General features: G+C 37.2%; 1 protein-coding gene across 1 annotated transcript in view; it reads left to right on the top strand.

Moving 5' to 3' along the window:
• Window positions 1-512: 512 nt before the first annotated feature.
• cntn3a.1 (contactin 3a, tandem duplicate 1) overlaps window positions 513-18,138 on the top strand; it is a gene marked incomplete at both ends in the record, with an annotated part of 79,593 nt that continues 61,967 nt past the window's right edge. The window contains 3 exons of the mRNA XM_079238789.1: window positions 513-567; window positions 12,502-12,634; window positions 14,719-14,894. Coding sequence (XP_079094915.1) covers window positions 513-567; window positions 12,502-12,634; window positions 14,719-14,894 — 364 coding nt within the window. The remainder of the gene's footprint in view (window positions 568-12,501; window positions 12,635-14,718; window positions 14,895-18,138) is intronic.

The raw sequence follows: 18,138 nt of genomic DNA, 5'->3' as shown, positions 1-18,138 counted from the left end.
TCAATTGTATGTCTAAAGTACATTATCCATCCAGCTCAGATGAATTCAAGGATCCAGGATCTTTTATTACATGCTAGGTATGTGCTTGACAACCAGCTTGTGTTGTTTTTCTCAGCAGGCTTGAGCATCAGCAAGCAATCCCTTTATGCTGCAGGCACGATCGCTATTATGCAATATTGAGTGCACTAAAGCAAACTGTGCAGCTGTGGAAGTGTTCACAGGATGTGCAGTGCAGCTCAGAACTGATACTAAATGTCACCTAGACCTGTTTCATACAGATTCAATACAATTAGCAAAGTTTTTGGCTTGTCACAACGAGAATGACATTCCTTTAATGTCCCTGGCTTGCACCACATACAGGAACGCTTTGTGGAGCTGAACACTCTGGTTCTGACTCTTTCATGCTTCCTTCCTACTTTTTGTTAACAGAAAAACGGTGAAACTGCTGGAAAGGACAAATCCAAAATTCTACACACCCGTGATTGAGCCTGCACTGACCAAAGAGCACTAAGATGGAGTTGCTATGGAAACTTATAACGTTGCTGTCATTGGTGGAGCGTCTGTCCGGTAAGTCTCCTAAACATAAACAGTTGCGTGAAGCTTATAAATTCCATATGTAATGACATCTTGACCTTTAGGTGCACTGGCTCACTTAAAAAAACCAATAAAAAATAAAATTTTATGAATAAGAGCACCAAATTTCACAAAGGTTTGTAATGGTTCACACTGTTCTCTTTAAAACTCTGTCTCAAGGCCACAATTTTTAATTATTTAAGTTGTGCAAAGTAACTACCTCTGTTTCCCATGCATGTATGCTGTTAGAAAGAATTGAGGAAGGTTTCCAACCCTGAAATTCAGACACTTTCTGGCGGTTTAACATGCACTCTTTCATTTTAAATAGTGCCTTGATTGTTTCCTTAATTGAGATTCCGCTGGTAGCGGTACAGAAATGTTGTCATTGATCTTGCTTTTAATGAGAGACCTAATTTTTCTCCCTCAGAAACTGTTCAGGGTCAAATTCAAGTTCTGTTCAGAATGTCACAATCTGAAGCTGAGAACAAGATGAATAAGGGCTTTGTTGCACAAACGCAGTATCTTGAGAAGTGAGTTTTTCATGTTGCCTTGCTTAAATCAGCAGGTCCTCCTCACAGTTAGGATGGAAAATAATTAGTGTGTGTGTGGGCTTCTGACTGTCACTGTATGTATCCATTTGTGCAAATACGTTCTCTTTTTTAAAGTACAACAGCGTGTCAGTATCTAAATTTGCATATATGCCAATTAGCACCACTTATCACTAATCCACATCTGAGGAAGCCTAACAAGGTTGTCCTCAGGGAACCATGACTAACTATCAAATCAGAACCTATACCACAATTCTCATCACAGATCTTTTTCCTATTTAAGCATTCATTTAAATATGCAGATGTATAAATGTCTGACGGTTTTCAAAATCAACCCTACATGAGCTTTTTATTTAGGGAAAACTGCCCATCTGGGTTATTTAAATTTGTGCTCTGTTCAGCCATAAAATGTACTAATGTCATCACAGGCAGCAGAAACTACCGTCTTATCTGTTTAAAATTATTTAGTGCTTCACAGTAGAGCAGAGGGCAAATGTTTTTTTTTTTTAAAAAAACATTGTGTTGTACAACACTTGCTGAGGCTAATACTGCTGAAACACAGAGTAACTGAGCATTAATATTCACTTATGGAGTTACATTGCATGTGCTCTTCTTACATGATAAGTATACTGCAATATAACAGGCAATGTCTACAGCCTCTATGTTCTAGAAAAAAAACATGGTAAGCATAAAGTATGCAGAACTGCAATGCCGGGCAGAGAATGTACAATGTGAGTGTGTTAGATGGTTATTTCCTTGTGGGTTATTTATCTAGACTCTGGGGTGTTGCATCTTTTTTTTTCCAAACAGTAGGCATTGGCTGTGTGGGAGAGTGCTAGTATCAAGGGGAAGTCATTCCCATAGTGAGTTCATGTGAAGTTAACCACCTACTCTCCTCTTTCTCTCTGAGGGTCTGAACAGCCTGAGGCAGAGGCGTGTACTAAATGTGTGAATGAGTGAGTAGAGCAAGAGAGCAAAAGGAAGGGATGGACACTGCTTGTACCCACTGAAACAGCTAACTTTCATCAAACTGGCAAAAATGGTTTTGTCATATGGCTTAAATTTGGTTCGTAGAGCTTGGTCCCAAAAGGTATCATTATATTGAAAGCTACAGACATAGGATTTCTATTTGATTAAAAACAGCTAAAAGACATCTATAATTCTAATCTCCAATCATTTGTACTCCATTCCAATTGCTCTGTCATGACATACATTTTGCATTGTTACCATTATTACACTCCCATTATTATAAGTCTTTGCCAAAGTCATGAATGTATTTACACATTAAGGCTAAAAGGATACACTCCAATTATACATTTAATACAATACTCATATAGATAGCAAGTCTGAGGCTAATTTGATATTTTAATTGGTCCTCCTGTGCATTTTGAGTCTAATCATTAAATTATTTTGAATGCAAAATCTTAATTCATTTAGAAGAAAAATATATTTTGAGGTTTAGCTGCTGAAGTTTAAATGAGTCTCTATGTTATCTTGAGGAAAAATGGCTATTTGACAGCAAACAACAACACTAGATGGTAATAGATAATATGATTAGGAATCTATACGTATTATTTAAAAAAAATGAATATATAATACATTGTCCATAAATGCCTGGCCAGAGATGGTCAATTTTCCTCAAGAATACAATACTGTTTTTTAAAACAATTTTTATTTATGCCTCTATTTATTTAAACCCAGTTACATTGACATTACCTCCACAGAGTAACAGTAAAATGCTCTTTATCCTCGTGTATGCGTCGCAAAGATTAGCAGAACTCCTAATATTAACTTAAATTATTCCTTCATCAGAACATGGCTGCCTTTAGGATTCCTTAAGCAGCGATTTTATTTAATCTCTGAAGTTATGGATATATTAAATCATGGATAGTTTCTTTATGAATATTGCTCCCATAGCTGCTTCCCTTTTTGTTTCAATCAAGGATTAAAAAACGCTCTTAAGTTAAATGTGTCGTGCTGATTTCTGATTTGTAATAATTCATTAGTGCTGTGTACTGTCGTATGTATCCCCAAGGTGTGAATGGATCCTAACGATATTGTGTCCTAGCTGCAGCATTAAACCAGATGCTTATGTTCACCTGTATTTCCATATTAATATTCAGTTAACCCACTGGCATTTCTGCAGTTTCTCAGGAACTCCCAAAGTATTTGACTGGTGACTGACAGGAATACCAAAGGGTTAAAGAGACGGAAGCTAGAATGTAAAATAGGATGGTGGGTGTGAGTGGTGTGCATCTCTCATACATGCACACATGTATGAGAGAGAAATTATGGTCAGGTGTGTGTTTTTAAAATTGTTACATCATGTACTTGGGTGTATAAAGACTTATGTTTGTTATGAAAAGCACTTTGTGTATTTGATTGATTGGATTAATTTAAACTTTTTAGATACATCATCTTACTTCTAAAGACACAGCCTCATCTTTTTTTTAACTGTGTAGGAAGTTAACAAGTGTTGCCAGAGTTGTTACGAACAGAATATATATTAAACAGTCAAAACCGCTGTTTGTCAAGATGCACTAACTACAGTGGTACAATCAATTTCAAACTAAGCTAAACTGATGTAGTTACTGAAATAACCCGCTAATCCACTTGACAAACGCAGTCTTTTCACATCGACACAGATTTGTAAGATTCAATCTACTGAATAGTTTCTTTAAAAAGTATAAATTAATTGATAAATTTTTATGGAGAGAAAATTATTGTATGTATTATTGTGTCTGTAATAGATGATTTGCAAACTGTGTAATATAATCTTAGGGTTGTTGTTTGTGTAATACATGGTTAGTAAACTGTATAAACCATTTTGGGCATCAGTTTTGGTAGTTATCATTGTATTTTTAAATGCACACAAATATTTAGAAAATACACACAAAAATTAACACACGCACAAATGACAAAAATGCACAAATATAAATATTTTACTCTTTTTTTGAACCTTCATTCTCATAAATCTGATAATTTTATGTTTGTCTAGTTTTTTGAATTGCCTGGTACCCTTCACGCTTCAGAAAGCATCACAGCTTTCAGGTTAGATAATGTATTTTAGTGCCAGTCGAAAGCTGGCTATCTGTCTGGCTGTCTATTATGAGGAGCAACTGTTCATAAACAGTGTCATTTCCTCTTTAAAATAACTGGAGAAGAAAATAAGATGTGAATCCAGATGACCCAGCTTTGCACCAGCACTTGAATGCACCATCTGCAAATCAAGTTGTTTGGCTCTCGGAAGCATAAAAAGAGTCTCAACAACAGTGTTGTCAACCTTTGTGAATTTGCAGACCCTTCCAGCAACTTTAAAAAAAAAAAAAAAAAGTGACTAACGACAACCCTAGCGACTTTTTTTTTTAGTGTTACTGAAGACTTTTAGAGACGGACATGAAAGTATACATGGGCATAACAGATGTGTGGTACATGGATGCAGTTCCTGTGTCTGTGCACTTTTTTTTGGCCACAACAACATTTTAATCTGTTATTGACAGGTGGTAGGATGCTTTTCTGAGCCATTTTAAAATGCACATTGCTCTAGTAGATCACCTACAGGAGACATGCTGCTGAGCAGTGCTGCATGGTTTGTATCAAAATCATGTCTCGTACACCAGCCAGAGCCAGCCAAAAGCAAATAAATTTGCAGATTTTTTTCCAAATCCTGCAAGTTGAGTAATGCTTTTGCATGCAGATGATGTTAGCTAGTTAGCTGATGACTAGTTTATTTGTACATGTCAATATAGCATGTGTAGTTAGTTGACAAGAATACTAATGTGGTTACCCATGTTATGTAGTAATTAGTTATGTTCTGAACTGTCTTAGCTCCCATGTGAATGTTTCAGGACTTATGTTTCTGGTAAACCTCATGTGTCACTGTGCCTTTCTGCTGAAAACTCTCCCAGTACATAGAATGTCAGACAAGCATGAATCATCAAGTTAAGATACCCATAGAGGGATAAAAGCAAAGAACCAGATGTAAGAAAGTATCATCAGTTTGATAGTAATCAGCTCTGTTGCTTTAGATACATGATTGAATTTAACGTTCACACACAATGAACAGCCCATCTAGATCTTTCACGTCAGCAGTGGGTGGCCTGCTCATGTCTGTGATTACTGGTCTATTACAACTGGTTGCGCGTTAAGCCATCCCATTGTACGAGGCAGTCTCCTGGCCTAAGAAGATAAAAAATTATTCACATCCAGTTCTGAAGAAGATGATCTGCTCTCCAAAGCCCAGCACTGCTTTAACTGTGACCTGAGCTTACAATAAATTCCTGCTGTATTTGAAGTGATCCTGTCTTGTTTTTTGTTCTGTAGCTTCCAAGAAAGAATCAGGCTTTAACAAGTCGAATCCCTCACCAGTATACAGTTCAAATGAACTAAAGGGCAGTCCCCTGTTGCTGTACTATGGCTATTGGTGATTATGTGATTCTTTAGCCACAAGAAGAGGTGCGTTTGAAATAAGAGGATGATAAAGCACCCAACAGACATCTGAAAAATTGTCCCCCTCATGTCTGAGGTGATGGTCGCACCCCTGAAAAGCATGTACTGTGTACTTCTTCTCAGTGAGCAGCAGGTGCTGGAGCAAGCCCTGCCCCCATCCAAAAGCACTCATAAGAGGCTTCAGCCTCGCACAACAGCATTCACAGCTCCCAGTTGCAATCAGACCATGAGGCGTTCACTGCTGCTCCATGACCAGACTGAAAACGAAATGCTCAAAGCTGACATTGATCCCACACAGGCTTACAGTCAGTATCACAGCCTATTAATGAAGGGTATTTACAAAAAAATATTTAAAAAGGTAAAATAACTGTAATATTTTGTAGAATTTGTACAAAAAAAAACTAAAAACAAAGAAAACATTTACAGGAGGAATTTTATATTTCAGTGATCTGAAAATATTCTCTCCTGCCACATTTTTCTTCTTCAGTGCAGCATCCTTACAATTGCAAACACCAGTCCAAAAATGGAAATTACATTACGTCATTTAAGCAACTTCTAGGACAGCGGATAATAAGTACTATAGTTGGCAACAACTGTAGATAAGCTTACAGCCTTGTAGGCAGCTGTAAGCTTATCTATGTGTAAATGCAGTTTTATGTAAGTGTTCTAGGCAACCGGTGCACTTGTTTTAACCATTTGCATGCACAGAAACATTTTCTTTTATAACACTAGAAATTAATTTTTTAAGGTTGAAGGTAAAAAAAATATTAGTGATTTTGCATGTTTTTAATTTGTGAATGGGCATTTTATGTGAGCATAATTTGTAGATATTTGTGTGTTGGAACATACATTTGCAAGTACTCAAAGTACACAGTGGTACTTGGAGAATAAAAAAAGGAAACTATTTTTAGTTTTTAGCTTCCCATTAGAACTCATGGGACACTTTTTTTTTTTTTATCTGTTACGTAGTGTTAGTAGTGAAACAGACTATATCATAGTATATTTGATTTTGACCTAGAAATAAGTGTTATCTTTCAAAAGAAACCATGATTACAGAATCAAGCATTTTGCAGAGCATTTATGTTTTATAAAACATGAGCCATTGCATGGGCTGCACGGTTGCATAGTGGTTAGCACCTCACAGCAAGAAGGTCGCTGGTTCAATCCATGGCTGTGGGGAGGCTTGGATAGTTGCCTTTCTGTGTGGAGTTTGCATGTTCTCCCTGTGTATGCGTGGGTTCTCTCCGGGTACTCCGGCTTCCTCCCATTGTCCAAGGACATGCATGTTAGGTTAATTGGTTGCTCTAATTTGCCCATAGGAGTGAGTGTGAGCGTCAGTGGTTGTTTGTCTTTGTGTGGTCCTGCGATGGACTGGCAGGCTGTCCAGGCTGTACCCTGCCTTTCGCCCAAAGACTGCTGGGATAGGCTCCAGCTTCCCCGCAACCCTTCAATGGACCAAGCAGTTAGGATAATGAATTAATTAATGAACCATTGCACCCAGAGACTGAAAAATAACTCTCCTATCAATACTAAATAAAAGAAAGTATAGATATTACCTTCCTATATTTATAAATGTTGAGACTTCTATGGAGACAGCAACAAATCTAAACCAAGGAAATATACTTCACAAATAGTTATTCAGATACTGTTTTTTAGAATGTGCTGTTTGTTTCCGCACGTCAGTGCTAAACCATACTGCACACTATAAAAGTAAGAAATAATCTGCTAATCACACCTTCCTGCAATTCAAACTCATCACCTGTGCATAGGAATCACTAACTCTAACTGCAGCCTAACTTTTAGTGCAACAATAATTAGTCACTCATTTAAAAAAAATAAATAAATAAAAAATGTCACCCATGCTAAGCTACTGTCTTCTCTCTTTTTCTAATCAAAATGGGTGATGTAAAAAATGTGAAAATATGTGTCTGAAGGTGTGTTTCCATTACACCTAGAATTGCGCAAAAACTAAGTATTGCAATAAAAAACTGCTAGCGGAAACATCTGCATTTAAAAAAAAAAACCTCAAATATCGCTAAAAAGATTTTACGCTTTCATAAGGTGGTTTTTCCAGATGTTTCGAGATACAAACATATCACAAAAGTGTAATGGAAAATCTTTTTTCACATTTATGTGTCCCTGGACGTGATGTGGGGGGGGTCATGACCAGTTCATTTCTAGTAAAGATGGTGTTGTGTGGAACAAACAACAGCTAATTTCAGAGCTTTAAGAGAAGAAAAGGAGATAGCAAAGCTTTGAAAAGTCGTAGCAAATATTTTACAGCAAATAGAAAACTTCAAAATAATGCTACGTACTTTACATAAATCTTGTAAAATCTCCTTCCTCTCACAAGATTTTACGTGAATTATGCAAGGAATGCACTAAACACTTTTCAATGGAAACACCTTCAAATTGGAATTGTCAAAACTTACAAATGTCGCTTTAATTTTGCAAAAAAAAATAAAGTAATGGAAGCTCAGATTGGGACTGCTGGGATCAAATTAAAAGTTAGTTTAATTATTATGATGCACATATATTATCTTTATAATGAAGTTTATAAAGCAAGCCACACAAATACTTAAGCATTACATGAGATATGATCAAGCCTTTGGGTCTTGGAGTGACCCAGGCCCTCCATCTGCGCTGGTGTCAGTGTTACCCACTCCTGAATGAGATTCCTTAAAGGTGAACCTTATCGGTCTTGACAGAGGAAAAGATGCTCTAAAGAGCAAGATTGTTTTTTTTTTTCATGCCTTAAACCCCTGAGCTGAAATGAATAGATTTGGGGCCTTGCAAATAGCCGATACCTCCCCCACAGCCAGCTCTCCATGTGCCTGTTTATTCATGCTGAGGTAAGCTGGAGGAATTCATTTGCTGTCAGCCAGTATTGAATTTGAGATTAGTTTTTATTTCAGCCTCTAAAACAGCTCCCTCTGCCTTCCGCTTGCTTCAATGCTGAGTCTTGTGTTGTCAAAGGTGCTTCAGAAAGCATACACATATCACCATCTGGCAGCTGGGGACAGATATTAGTTGAGGCAGCCTTTTTTTTGAACACCGTTCCATCATGACCTCCATCTCTGGCCTGTGGCACCGTGTAGTCTACTAACTTTTAGGTTTACTGATCAGGCAACTTCACTTTCAAGTTTTTATTATCTAAACTCTTAGTTTCCTGTTTCTGTCATCAGATTTCTGATTTCTAGTTTTTTTTTCTTTTTTATCTTCAATTCATTTTGTAGTTTGTTCTTTCTGTTTCTTGCCAGCAATTCCAGACTGGTTGGTACATCACTGGTTACCCCAGTAACGCCTGTATCAAGCTCAATTTTTTTTTTTTTTATGTTCTATAGTTACATTATAGGAGTATTCTTTTTGCATAGTAAGTTATTGGTAAGTCTAAGGCAGAGTAGTCGATTCTTTTGGTGACAGCAGCATGAAAGATAGGAAGAAATCCACCATCATGACTGTCATTATTCCAGTCTACAGTAAGTCAGTTATGCTGTGTGTGATGCTGATGTTCCGAAGGAAGTCCAGTGTCAAGGTAAAGGTTGATCTTATTTTTGGGGTCATATCCTATAGAGCAGGTCACTTCATGAAACATTGCGAAGCATTACCTTTATTGCTGATAGGCTTTTGTTTTAATAACTCTCAAAAGAAGCAATGGTTTCAGTTGGTTGTACATAGTGTTTTAATTAAGAGAACAAGCAGAAAAACCAGGTTCGAAAGATATTATTTTGACATATTTGCTGCTCAGCAAATATGGCAAAGGAGTGCACATATTAGCAAAATATCCAGCCTGCATTGCATAGAATTCAGCAAAGGGTAAATAGACTACTTTAGATAAATATAATAAAAAGGACTTTCTTCATGTCTTACATTAAGACTGAAGGATTCTGGTTTAGTGTGTCGCACCCTACTATTCGATTGCACAATTCGGCATGAAAATTACTCTGCACTCTGCTATACCTCCCTTCAATTCTTGTCAGAGCAAACAAAGTGTTTCAAAGAGTTTGCATCAGTTTTAGCTGAGCCTTGGGCACAACCCCTGAAGCTCAATCTCTTCTTGTTATTCACCTCTACGATACAAGTTCCCAGAGATAAGGTCATTGCAACAACATGATAACTTAGCTTACATGATACAACCACATATGTTCAGAAGTTTACAATCACTTCAATTATTAAGTTATGTTCATTGACTGTAATCTGTTTTGGTTTTGTATAAGAAGTGTGAGAAACAGAGGTGATGCAAAGTAATTAAAATCTTAAGACATTCCTTTTGAATTATTGTGCTCTAAAAAAAAAAAAGGGTACCTATTCTTTTTTTTTTTTTGCAGCAGCAGCAGCAGTAAGAACTTAATTATTTCTGCTTATGAACTATTCTGTCACAGACTGTGTCTTTCCTTAACTGGACAAGGAAAGCTGATGAAAATCCAGATGACCCACCAGCTCTTGAACTAGCCATCTACACATGAATTTGTGTAGGCCTTTGAGACCTAGAAGTGTGGAAAGAGTCTTAAAACCCATTGAACCCTTGTAAATGGATCTGTGCGTAAAAACAGTTTTGTCCCTGCATAACAAGCAGTTTGTGGACGTTTAATGATTTGTATGCACAGAAGCCTTTGTGAACATCAAACTGTTCGATCTGTGAAGATGAAGGCAAAGCTTTTGTGTGTTAAATGTTAATGTTTGTGCTAATGTAACTTTTTTGCATGTGTAATTTCTATATATATGTGTGCTTTTCAACACACATTTGCAAATACCAAAATTATGCAGACAAAATGGTATTTATAGTTTTACCCCAATTCAATAATGTCAATGAACACATCTAGATTTTTTTGTGCTATTGGTTCTTTTTTGTGTGCTTGTGTTGAAAATATGGAGTTATGTAATATGAAATATGCAGTTATGTACTCTATGATAAAAGTTTAGTTTTTTATGTATTAACTACTTATGTATTAGGTTTATACTGTCAGTCTACAATATCTTTGAATGAAATTTAATTAATCTTTTATGCAATGGTTTTTACCACTAATTATATGGCATAAAACATAACACAGTGGGAAACACTTTAACATACAACAAATAAAAAAGGAAAAATGGAAACGAACCAATGGGTTCAAATTTTTATGTTTTATATTTAGACTTTGATTTAATTTTATTTATCATTTAATTAAGCAAGAATATGAGATTAGGAATTGGTGTGTTTGTCCACTTTCCAGTAGGTGGAAACATGGATAATTAAATGGTTAAGCTAGTAGATCTTTATAACTGCTTTATCTTATGTAGACTTAATCAGGCACTGTTGAAAGGCATTGTAAGTAAGGTCCTAAACCTGAAAACGTTTGCAGACAGCTCATCGATAAGTCTTCTGTTTTTTTTCATCATTTTTGGCCAACTCTGTGAGATAACAGTGGACATTCTCACACAGGGACATGGATGGAAATATAAAGTGTTGTTATGCTGATAGCTGCATTTGTGCCATGAAAACAGTTATTTGACTGTTTTTAAGCCACTGTAGGGAATCAGTGACAATAGAACAACTTAGCTGTTTCATGTTTTGCCTCATAAGATAATTGTGTCACAACCCCTAAAATTTATTGTCCACTTACCTTCAACAGCTACACAATAGTGCTTTAGCATCCAATACTGTCATAAATGATGATATATAAAGCAGAAGGACCAAACCAGTACTTTTCTTCAAACACTGATGAATGTTGACTTTGTAACTGAAATCATCTCTCAGTTTCAAATGGAATTGTGATTCATCTGATTTACGCCACATGATCATGCCATCATCACGCTTGGCTGTGGACAGGAGGTGCATGGATCTGTTTTAATATGATTTGTACAAGTATTGTCCTGCAATCAATCATTTCTCTTTTCTGCTTCAGGGGACACTTCATGTAACAAAGATTATAGTTAGGCAGCCTTTCATTTCTGCGACTTTCTTTGAGATTTACTCTCTTGGAAAGGAGCGATCAGCATACAAGGTCCCTTGTCAAATAACTCCACCCTTTCAGAGAGTTATTTTGAGTCTTGAGGATAAATTTGCACACGCCAAACTCCAGAGACTTGAAAATGATACCTGCCTCTCATACAAACTACTTTCTCTACCTGCAGAAATTTCCCACCTCTGTGGCATTGCAGAGATGCAAATATCCTTTTTTTTTTTTTTTTTTTTTTTTTTTAACAAATCCAAAAGAATTCTGCTTTCATCTCAGAAAAAGATGTTTATTGTAATGAGCTGTTGACTATCCTGTGGGCCATTCTCATGTACTTACTCATGCATTCACCAGTGTACCTTTATGATTAACTGGGAAATGAATGTCACAACAGACTTTGTTGTTGGGTTTCTTTCTAGTTCTTTTTCTTCTATTAGAAACAATAAATGAACGCTCAGGGAATTGAAATATTTCATTTTAATTTATTTATTTCCTTCATGGAAAACAACACTTGATGAATAATTGGAATAATAATAGCTTATGTTCATAGAATACATGTATGCAAGAATCATGGCAAAGCTTCATTTCAACACAAACTACAAGACACTTGATTTATATGAAGTTATTCTTTGAATTGCACTACAAGTATTAATCTGCACTTTTGCTGAGTTAAATAATTTAACCCAAAGTCTAACTTAACTGTACTCAGGTTGTATGAAGGTTACCAGCCGATTATGCAGTACCTTCGGGATCTGTTAAGTTTTTTATGACTAATATGGAAGATGCTCATGGGTTCAGCTCACATGGCAGATCCATTCCATTCAAATTTACATTCAGAAAAGTGAATCACTCTTCTCGAGTGCTGCGCTTCTTCCCCCTTTGGTACTTCTTCTGTTGGTTTTTAGTATCTGCTTTCCAACAGAGAACTGTTTAAAGTGGTTGTCATGCTCTACAGTAGATCAAAGCTGATGTAATTTTGCTGGTTCTCTACCCAGGAAGTGGCATCCTGCTGAGGCCTGTGTTCACCAAACAACCAGGCAGTGTGGTGTTTCCCATTCAACCTGGTGAGATTCGTAGGGAGGTTGTGTTTAGCTGTGAGGCCCAAGGACATCCTCCACCCTTCTACAGGTAATACTCTAAACTTCCTACTGCAATGTTTGCTCTAAGAGCCAATTTAGACTGGATACACAGCTTGGAGAGAAAAAAAAAAGGGGATGTATGTGTACCATATGGTATGCTGCTGATTACTGCCTGCAGTGCTTAGATTCACTGTCAGCCATGGTTAATTTGAGAATGACTAATTCATTGATCTCTATTATTAGTGCATGTTGTATTTGCATTTACAACAAGTCATTGATCCACAGAATTTTGAGAGTTTCTTGACATTTGTATCACAGACCAGTGAAAAAAAATCAAGTGACCAAAGAGAATTATGCATTAAAATTACGTTACAATGTTGGAGATTTATTGATGAAGAACACAACAGGGATGATGTTACAGAGCTTTTCTCTCCATATCTCATCTGTAAGCACCACTGCTCAAGGTGCACACATGCCACAGGGAATCTGATTTTATGGTTATTACTGCAGTACATAACAAACATGATGCAAATCAGTTGATTGACTAAGAACAGTTCTCAGTACACTGGTCCTGTGCAGTCGAGTAGTCTCTAGCAACTGTCTCAAGCTCAGATTGATGGGTTTGTTTGCCACTACATTAGTGACAAATTAAAAAAAGATAACAAACAATGATTTGCATTTAAGTACATCAAGTGCATTAGCTATTAATTTATTATCTGTCACATGAGGCTAATTGTTATACTTTTGTCAGTATAATTAAATGCAAATTACAAAACCAAACATTTAATGTGCAATAGGTTGAAATGAATCCTGGTAATATCATTGTATCCAGACGTTAATGTGGCTTGAAGATCCTTGATGTTATGCATAATGGATACAAATTGAAATAAATTAACAAGATCTTCACAATGTCCTTTGTCTGAATTTCTTTTTACGTGACCAGTTGCCAATTTACTCCCTGTAAAATGCTACATTTTAAATAAAAAGTGGTTTTCTTAATTGAAATGTTTTTTACTTGTTCTTCTCTTGTTAAGTTTAGGTTCTGACAGCATGACCGGCATCATACGGAAATAAATTTTTTATTTTAATTAGCTCTTTAATTAGAGCAAGAGGCACCAAATGTAGCAATCTGCGTCCCACATTAAAAAGGGTTTTTCCAGTTGATGCCAAGCTGCTACAGCATCATATTCCTGTCTTTTTTAATGACAGGGTTGATATTTAGCTGCACTCGCTGCTGTGGATTTAGTTTAGTCAACGGCAGCTATGGATGGTTTTTTTCAAAAATGGCCTTTTGGGTCCTTGTGAAATCCAGCAGCAGACCACCAGATGCTGAGTGGCTCTTGACTGGTGCCAGCATAGGCAGGTCTATTTCAAGGCCCCCAAGGACAAATCCATTTGTTTGAGACAACCCAGCAACCTCAATGCCATATGCCAGGTTGTTGGTGTGCCCCCTTGATTTGTCTCATGTGGGGCTCTTGGACCGCTTCCAGCTGTGATTACTAAATCAGTCTAATCAGCCGATCTGCTGTTGAGAAGTGATTCAGTGCATTTGTCCTCCCCCTTCTTTCTATCTTTCATTCCTGCACGCCATTTGTCTTTGTCCACATCCTTCCTGCGGAAGAAGAACCATGAGTCAAAAATAGAAACCAACTGCAGGGGCGGTAAAACTGATCAAGACAAAGGAACTAACAGTGAACATAATTTGGTGTCAGTTCAGATGGTAGCACATTTGCTTTAGGTTTGCTTGATTCATTTCAACTGATGTTCAGTCAGTACTCTGACATATGACAAACAATCTAACAGATGTTTCATATTAGCCATTTACAAGTATACTTTAAAAACGTTTTTCAGGAGGAGTTTCATATTTTTTACTTGTTTTGACATGTGTTCTACACATAATTTATAGAAACTTAACCTTTCAGCCAAGAAAATCAGTGTTGTATAGGTGTTTATGACGCAAAGTGAACTATTTAAATTGCAGAGATCCTGCAGTTAATAGTATTGATAATTAACAAACAAATGAATTGTTAGTGTATGAAGTTGATTGCATGCCAAGCTGCTGTTTTCATAAGCATGCATTTCCTAGATACAGGCTGTAAGAAGTAATTTAGTCTTGTGTACTTATATTTACAGGTGGAAGCTAAATGACACTTTCATCCTGCCGAGTCCGGGATCACGTTACTCTCTCATGGGGGGAAACTTACGCATCAGCCAGCTGAATAAAGAGGAAGATGTTGGTGTGTACCAATGCCTGGCATCCAACTCCTTTGGCACGATCATCAGTAGAGAGGCCAGTCTCCATGTTGCCTGTAAGTTCACTTTAACAGATCTTAGAACCACAGTGAGTGTATGGAATAATGTAGAGTTTTCTGGTTTGGCTGCATCCTATAATACAACTGTGGAGGTGACATTATATGAATGTGTATCTTTAAATTTAATTAATATTTTTTTTATTTGAATTATCTATCTATCTATCGATATCTATCGATCTATCGATATATATATATATATATTTATATGTATATATATATATATATATATATATATATATATATATATATATATATATATATATATATATATATATATATATATATATATATATATATATAATCATAACTCAAATGCAGCAAAAAAAAATATCTAAAAGGGGTTAGGACATGGCTGATGTGTTTTGCCATCTTCACATCCCTGGGAGAGTTTAAAAAAGTGAATATTTCTGTCAAATTTCCAGGTGGCTGAAGTGACACATTTTTCCACCTGTGTTTTCTTTCTGCTGCTCATCAGGGGTCTCATTTATAAAACATCATGTAGGATTTTACTAAAAGTGCACATCCAACTAAAAGCCCCCTAAAATTTCTACTTACAAAAGCATGCGCATGCACGCCTGCAAGCAATTTCCATTTTATAAGTCACAGCTTCCCCTCAACATCTGCCTACCAGGTTCTGCCTCATGTTCTGTCACATTCAATGGTCTATACAAAGCACCTCATGGATAATAATGTGTATTTAATCTGATCTGATGCAAATTCTTCCACGGTTAACAATGGCAACAATGGAGAAAAGAGCAAAAAAAAATGCAATTTCACTCAGATAGAAATTGATGTGTTGATGAGTGAGGTGGCGAGTTCAAAAAATGTTTTGTTTGGTAGCCACAGTAGTAGCCTGACAAATAAAAGGAAGGGTTGGGAGTGGTTGTCCAGTTGTTCCCATCACCAGTGCACGTGGTATGTCAGGAGAAGGACAGGTGCTGACGAATGTTGTTCTGTGAAATCAGAGAGAAACAACTGACGAATTGAAATAATTTTTTCAATTTGTGCAATGTTATAGCTGACATCTCAAACACATTAAAAGAACTTGATAAATAGTTGACCTAATGCTGCTTAACATGTCATGACATCCTCACAGAGTCTTAGCCTGGCACGCCAGACTGGAGTGCTCTATATGTTCAATACAGAGTGACTCATGAGGAGACTCTTGCCTTCCGTCACCACATGTTCTTCAAAACATTCAAGATGGCGCACGGACGTAACGGGAGTTCGTTTATTTTTTGCTGTAGTTTCAGACTTATGATGAGGTTCAAAAAGCAATGCCATGTAGCCTCAGATTTTTACAGCAAAAAAGGTAATTTATGTCAGAGAGGTCATTTATGTCTCCTGTCCTGCGTGCCATGTTTATTTTCTTCAGTTGAGTTCGCTCTACTTTCCGGACAGTGTAGGCTGCCGCTTTACTGACGTCACATCCGCCATTTTTCTGATTGGTTTACTCCGCGCTTGTTTGTCCCGCCCTAGAAATCCATTGATGCGAGTGAGTCCCCAGACTCTACGCTGGTACAGCGAGAGAGTCTGTCTTGCAAGGCTAACTGAGTTGTGCTCTTAGTTAAAACTCCTCTAGTTGGGGAGGGGGCTTTGGGTCAGGATTGTCAGTCTGAGATAAAGGGAGGTGCCATGCCTCAGAGCCAGGTTGTGCAGCACACCGAACACCTTCCTTGGATGACATAAGAGTCTACCCTCGGCGCATTTAAACTCTGCTACCTGTATTTTAGGAGGCCGATGGCATGCTCCACAGTTGAGTGTGCACACGAGTGTGAGTGATATTACATGCACCTCCTCTGAGCTCCGGAGGTTTCGAAAGGGGGTTAGGAGCCAACGCTAAAGGGGTTAGCCACTGTCCCCTGCAGCTTATAGTGGAAGAACTCATCAGTGCATCAGGCCTAAACAGTTAAAATTTCTGAAATACAAAGTTTTTTCTTGCCTTACCAAGAAGCCAGCCATCACATGTAGCATGTGCCCGCAGTTTAGTTCCCACACTGCTTTACGCCAGGATAAAGGAGTTGTGCTGAATCAAGCCATTTTGCCACTATTTGGAGTCACATATGACTTGCATCTATTTGGAGTAACATATGACTTGCATTCTAATAAAATGCACTTGCTTTCTATTCAATACTTAAACAAATTCACCATCATGTGGAGCCTTATAGCAACATGAATGCAGGCAGTTGTGCCGCTTACATTTGGACGTTGCTGTAAACTGCCTTTTAATGTTGGCCTGTTCTCCCACAGTGCAGGGAAATCTGATGTATTGATTGGTCATATTAACAGTGCCATCCAGGACAGCAAGCATTAGCAATATCCCAGACCTAGAGATAATTTCACAGAATCAAGTTGTTCTTAATAGTGGCTTGAGGCAGAGAGTACATTATTGGCTGATTATGTTAAACACATACCTGTCGGCTAATTCATGCTGGTAAGAGCCAGCTGCCAGTAGCCCCAGAGTGGTCAAGACCTGTAATTGGACAGGAATTGTGTGGTTCCACAGATTGGTCTCGCCAATACAAGATCCATTTCAGCCTATAGATCCATGAGCAATGCTCTAGGGAGTCTAAATATGCATATTAGCCAGTCATCATCATGGGCTTGGAAATCTTGGTGAAAATACCTTCTATCCTAATTTTTCCATTTGCAAGGACTTCCAGCAGTGCCATGCACACACTGTGCAGCATTACATACCAGTGCCACCAACGTATTAAATGTATACAGCCTGATTTCCACACAATTGTGACTGTTCATATATAAATCGGTGGTACTAATCACCCTGCTCATCAGTGGGAAGAGAAATGTGAAATGTGTGGAAAAACTGTTGTGTGCACTCTGATTTAAGATTTAAGTTGGCTTTTAGGCCTTTTTTTAATTTTATTTTACAGGTCCTTATATATGTTTATGTCTCACAAAGCATAAATAACACTGCTGTTTTGAATGCTTATAATAAACTTGATGTATGACTAAAGATTGATGTGGAGTGAAAGTAAATGTCTGAGAGGGGTGACCACACTATGACAGCTGGAATTTGAAAGACCAACTTCAAATTACAATATTTACCTGAAAAGTGCAACTTTTTAAAAAATGAAGTCCTAGTTCATGAGATTGCATTCTGTTTGAATTCACATTTTACAAAGTATTTTAATTTTCTTGGGAATGCAGTTTCTGTCTGTTCAACTTCATTCCTTTTGAGTTGAGGAACTAAAAAGAAGTCAAAGTTGTGTTGATAATCAGC

The sequence above is a fragment of the Telmatherina bonti genome, assembly GCF_933228915.1.
Source record: "Telmatherina bonti genome assembly, chromosome: 4".
Taxonomy (NCBI): Eukaryota; Metazoa; Chordata; class Actinopteri; order Atheriniformes; family Telmatherinidae; genus Telmatherina; species Telmatherina bonti.
The sequence above is the reverse complement of the archived record's forward strand: the minus strand, read 5'-3'. Positions and strand labels throughout refer to the sequence as shown.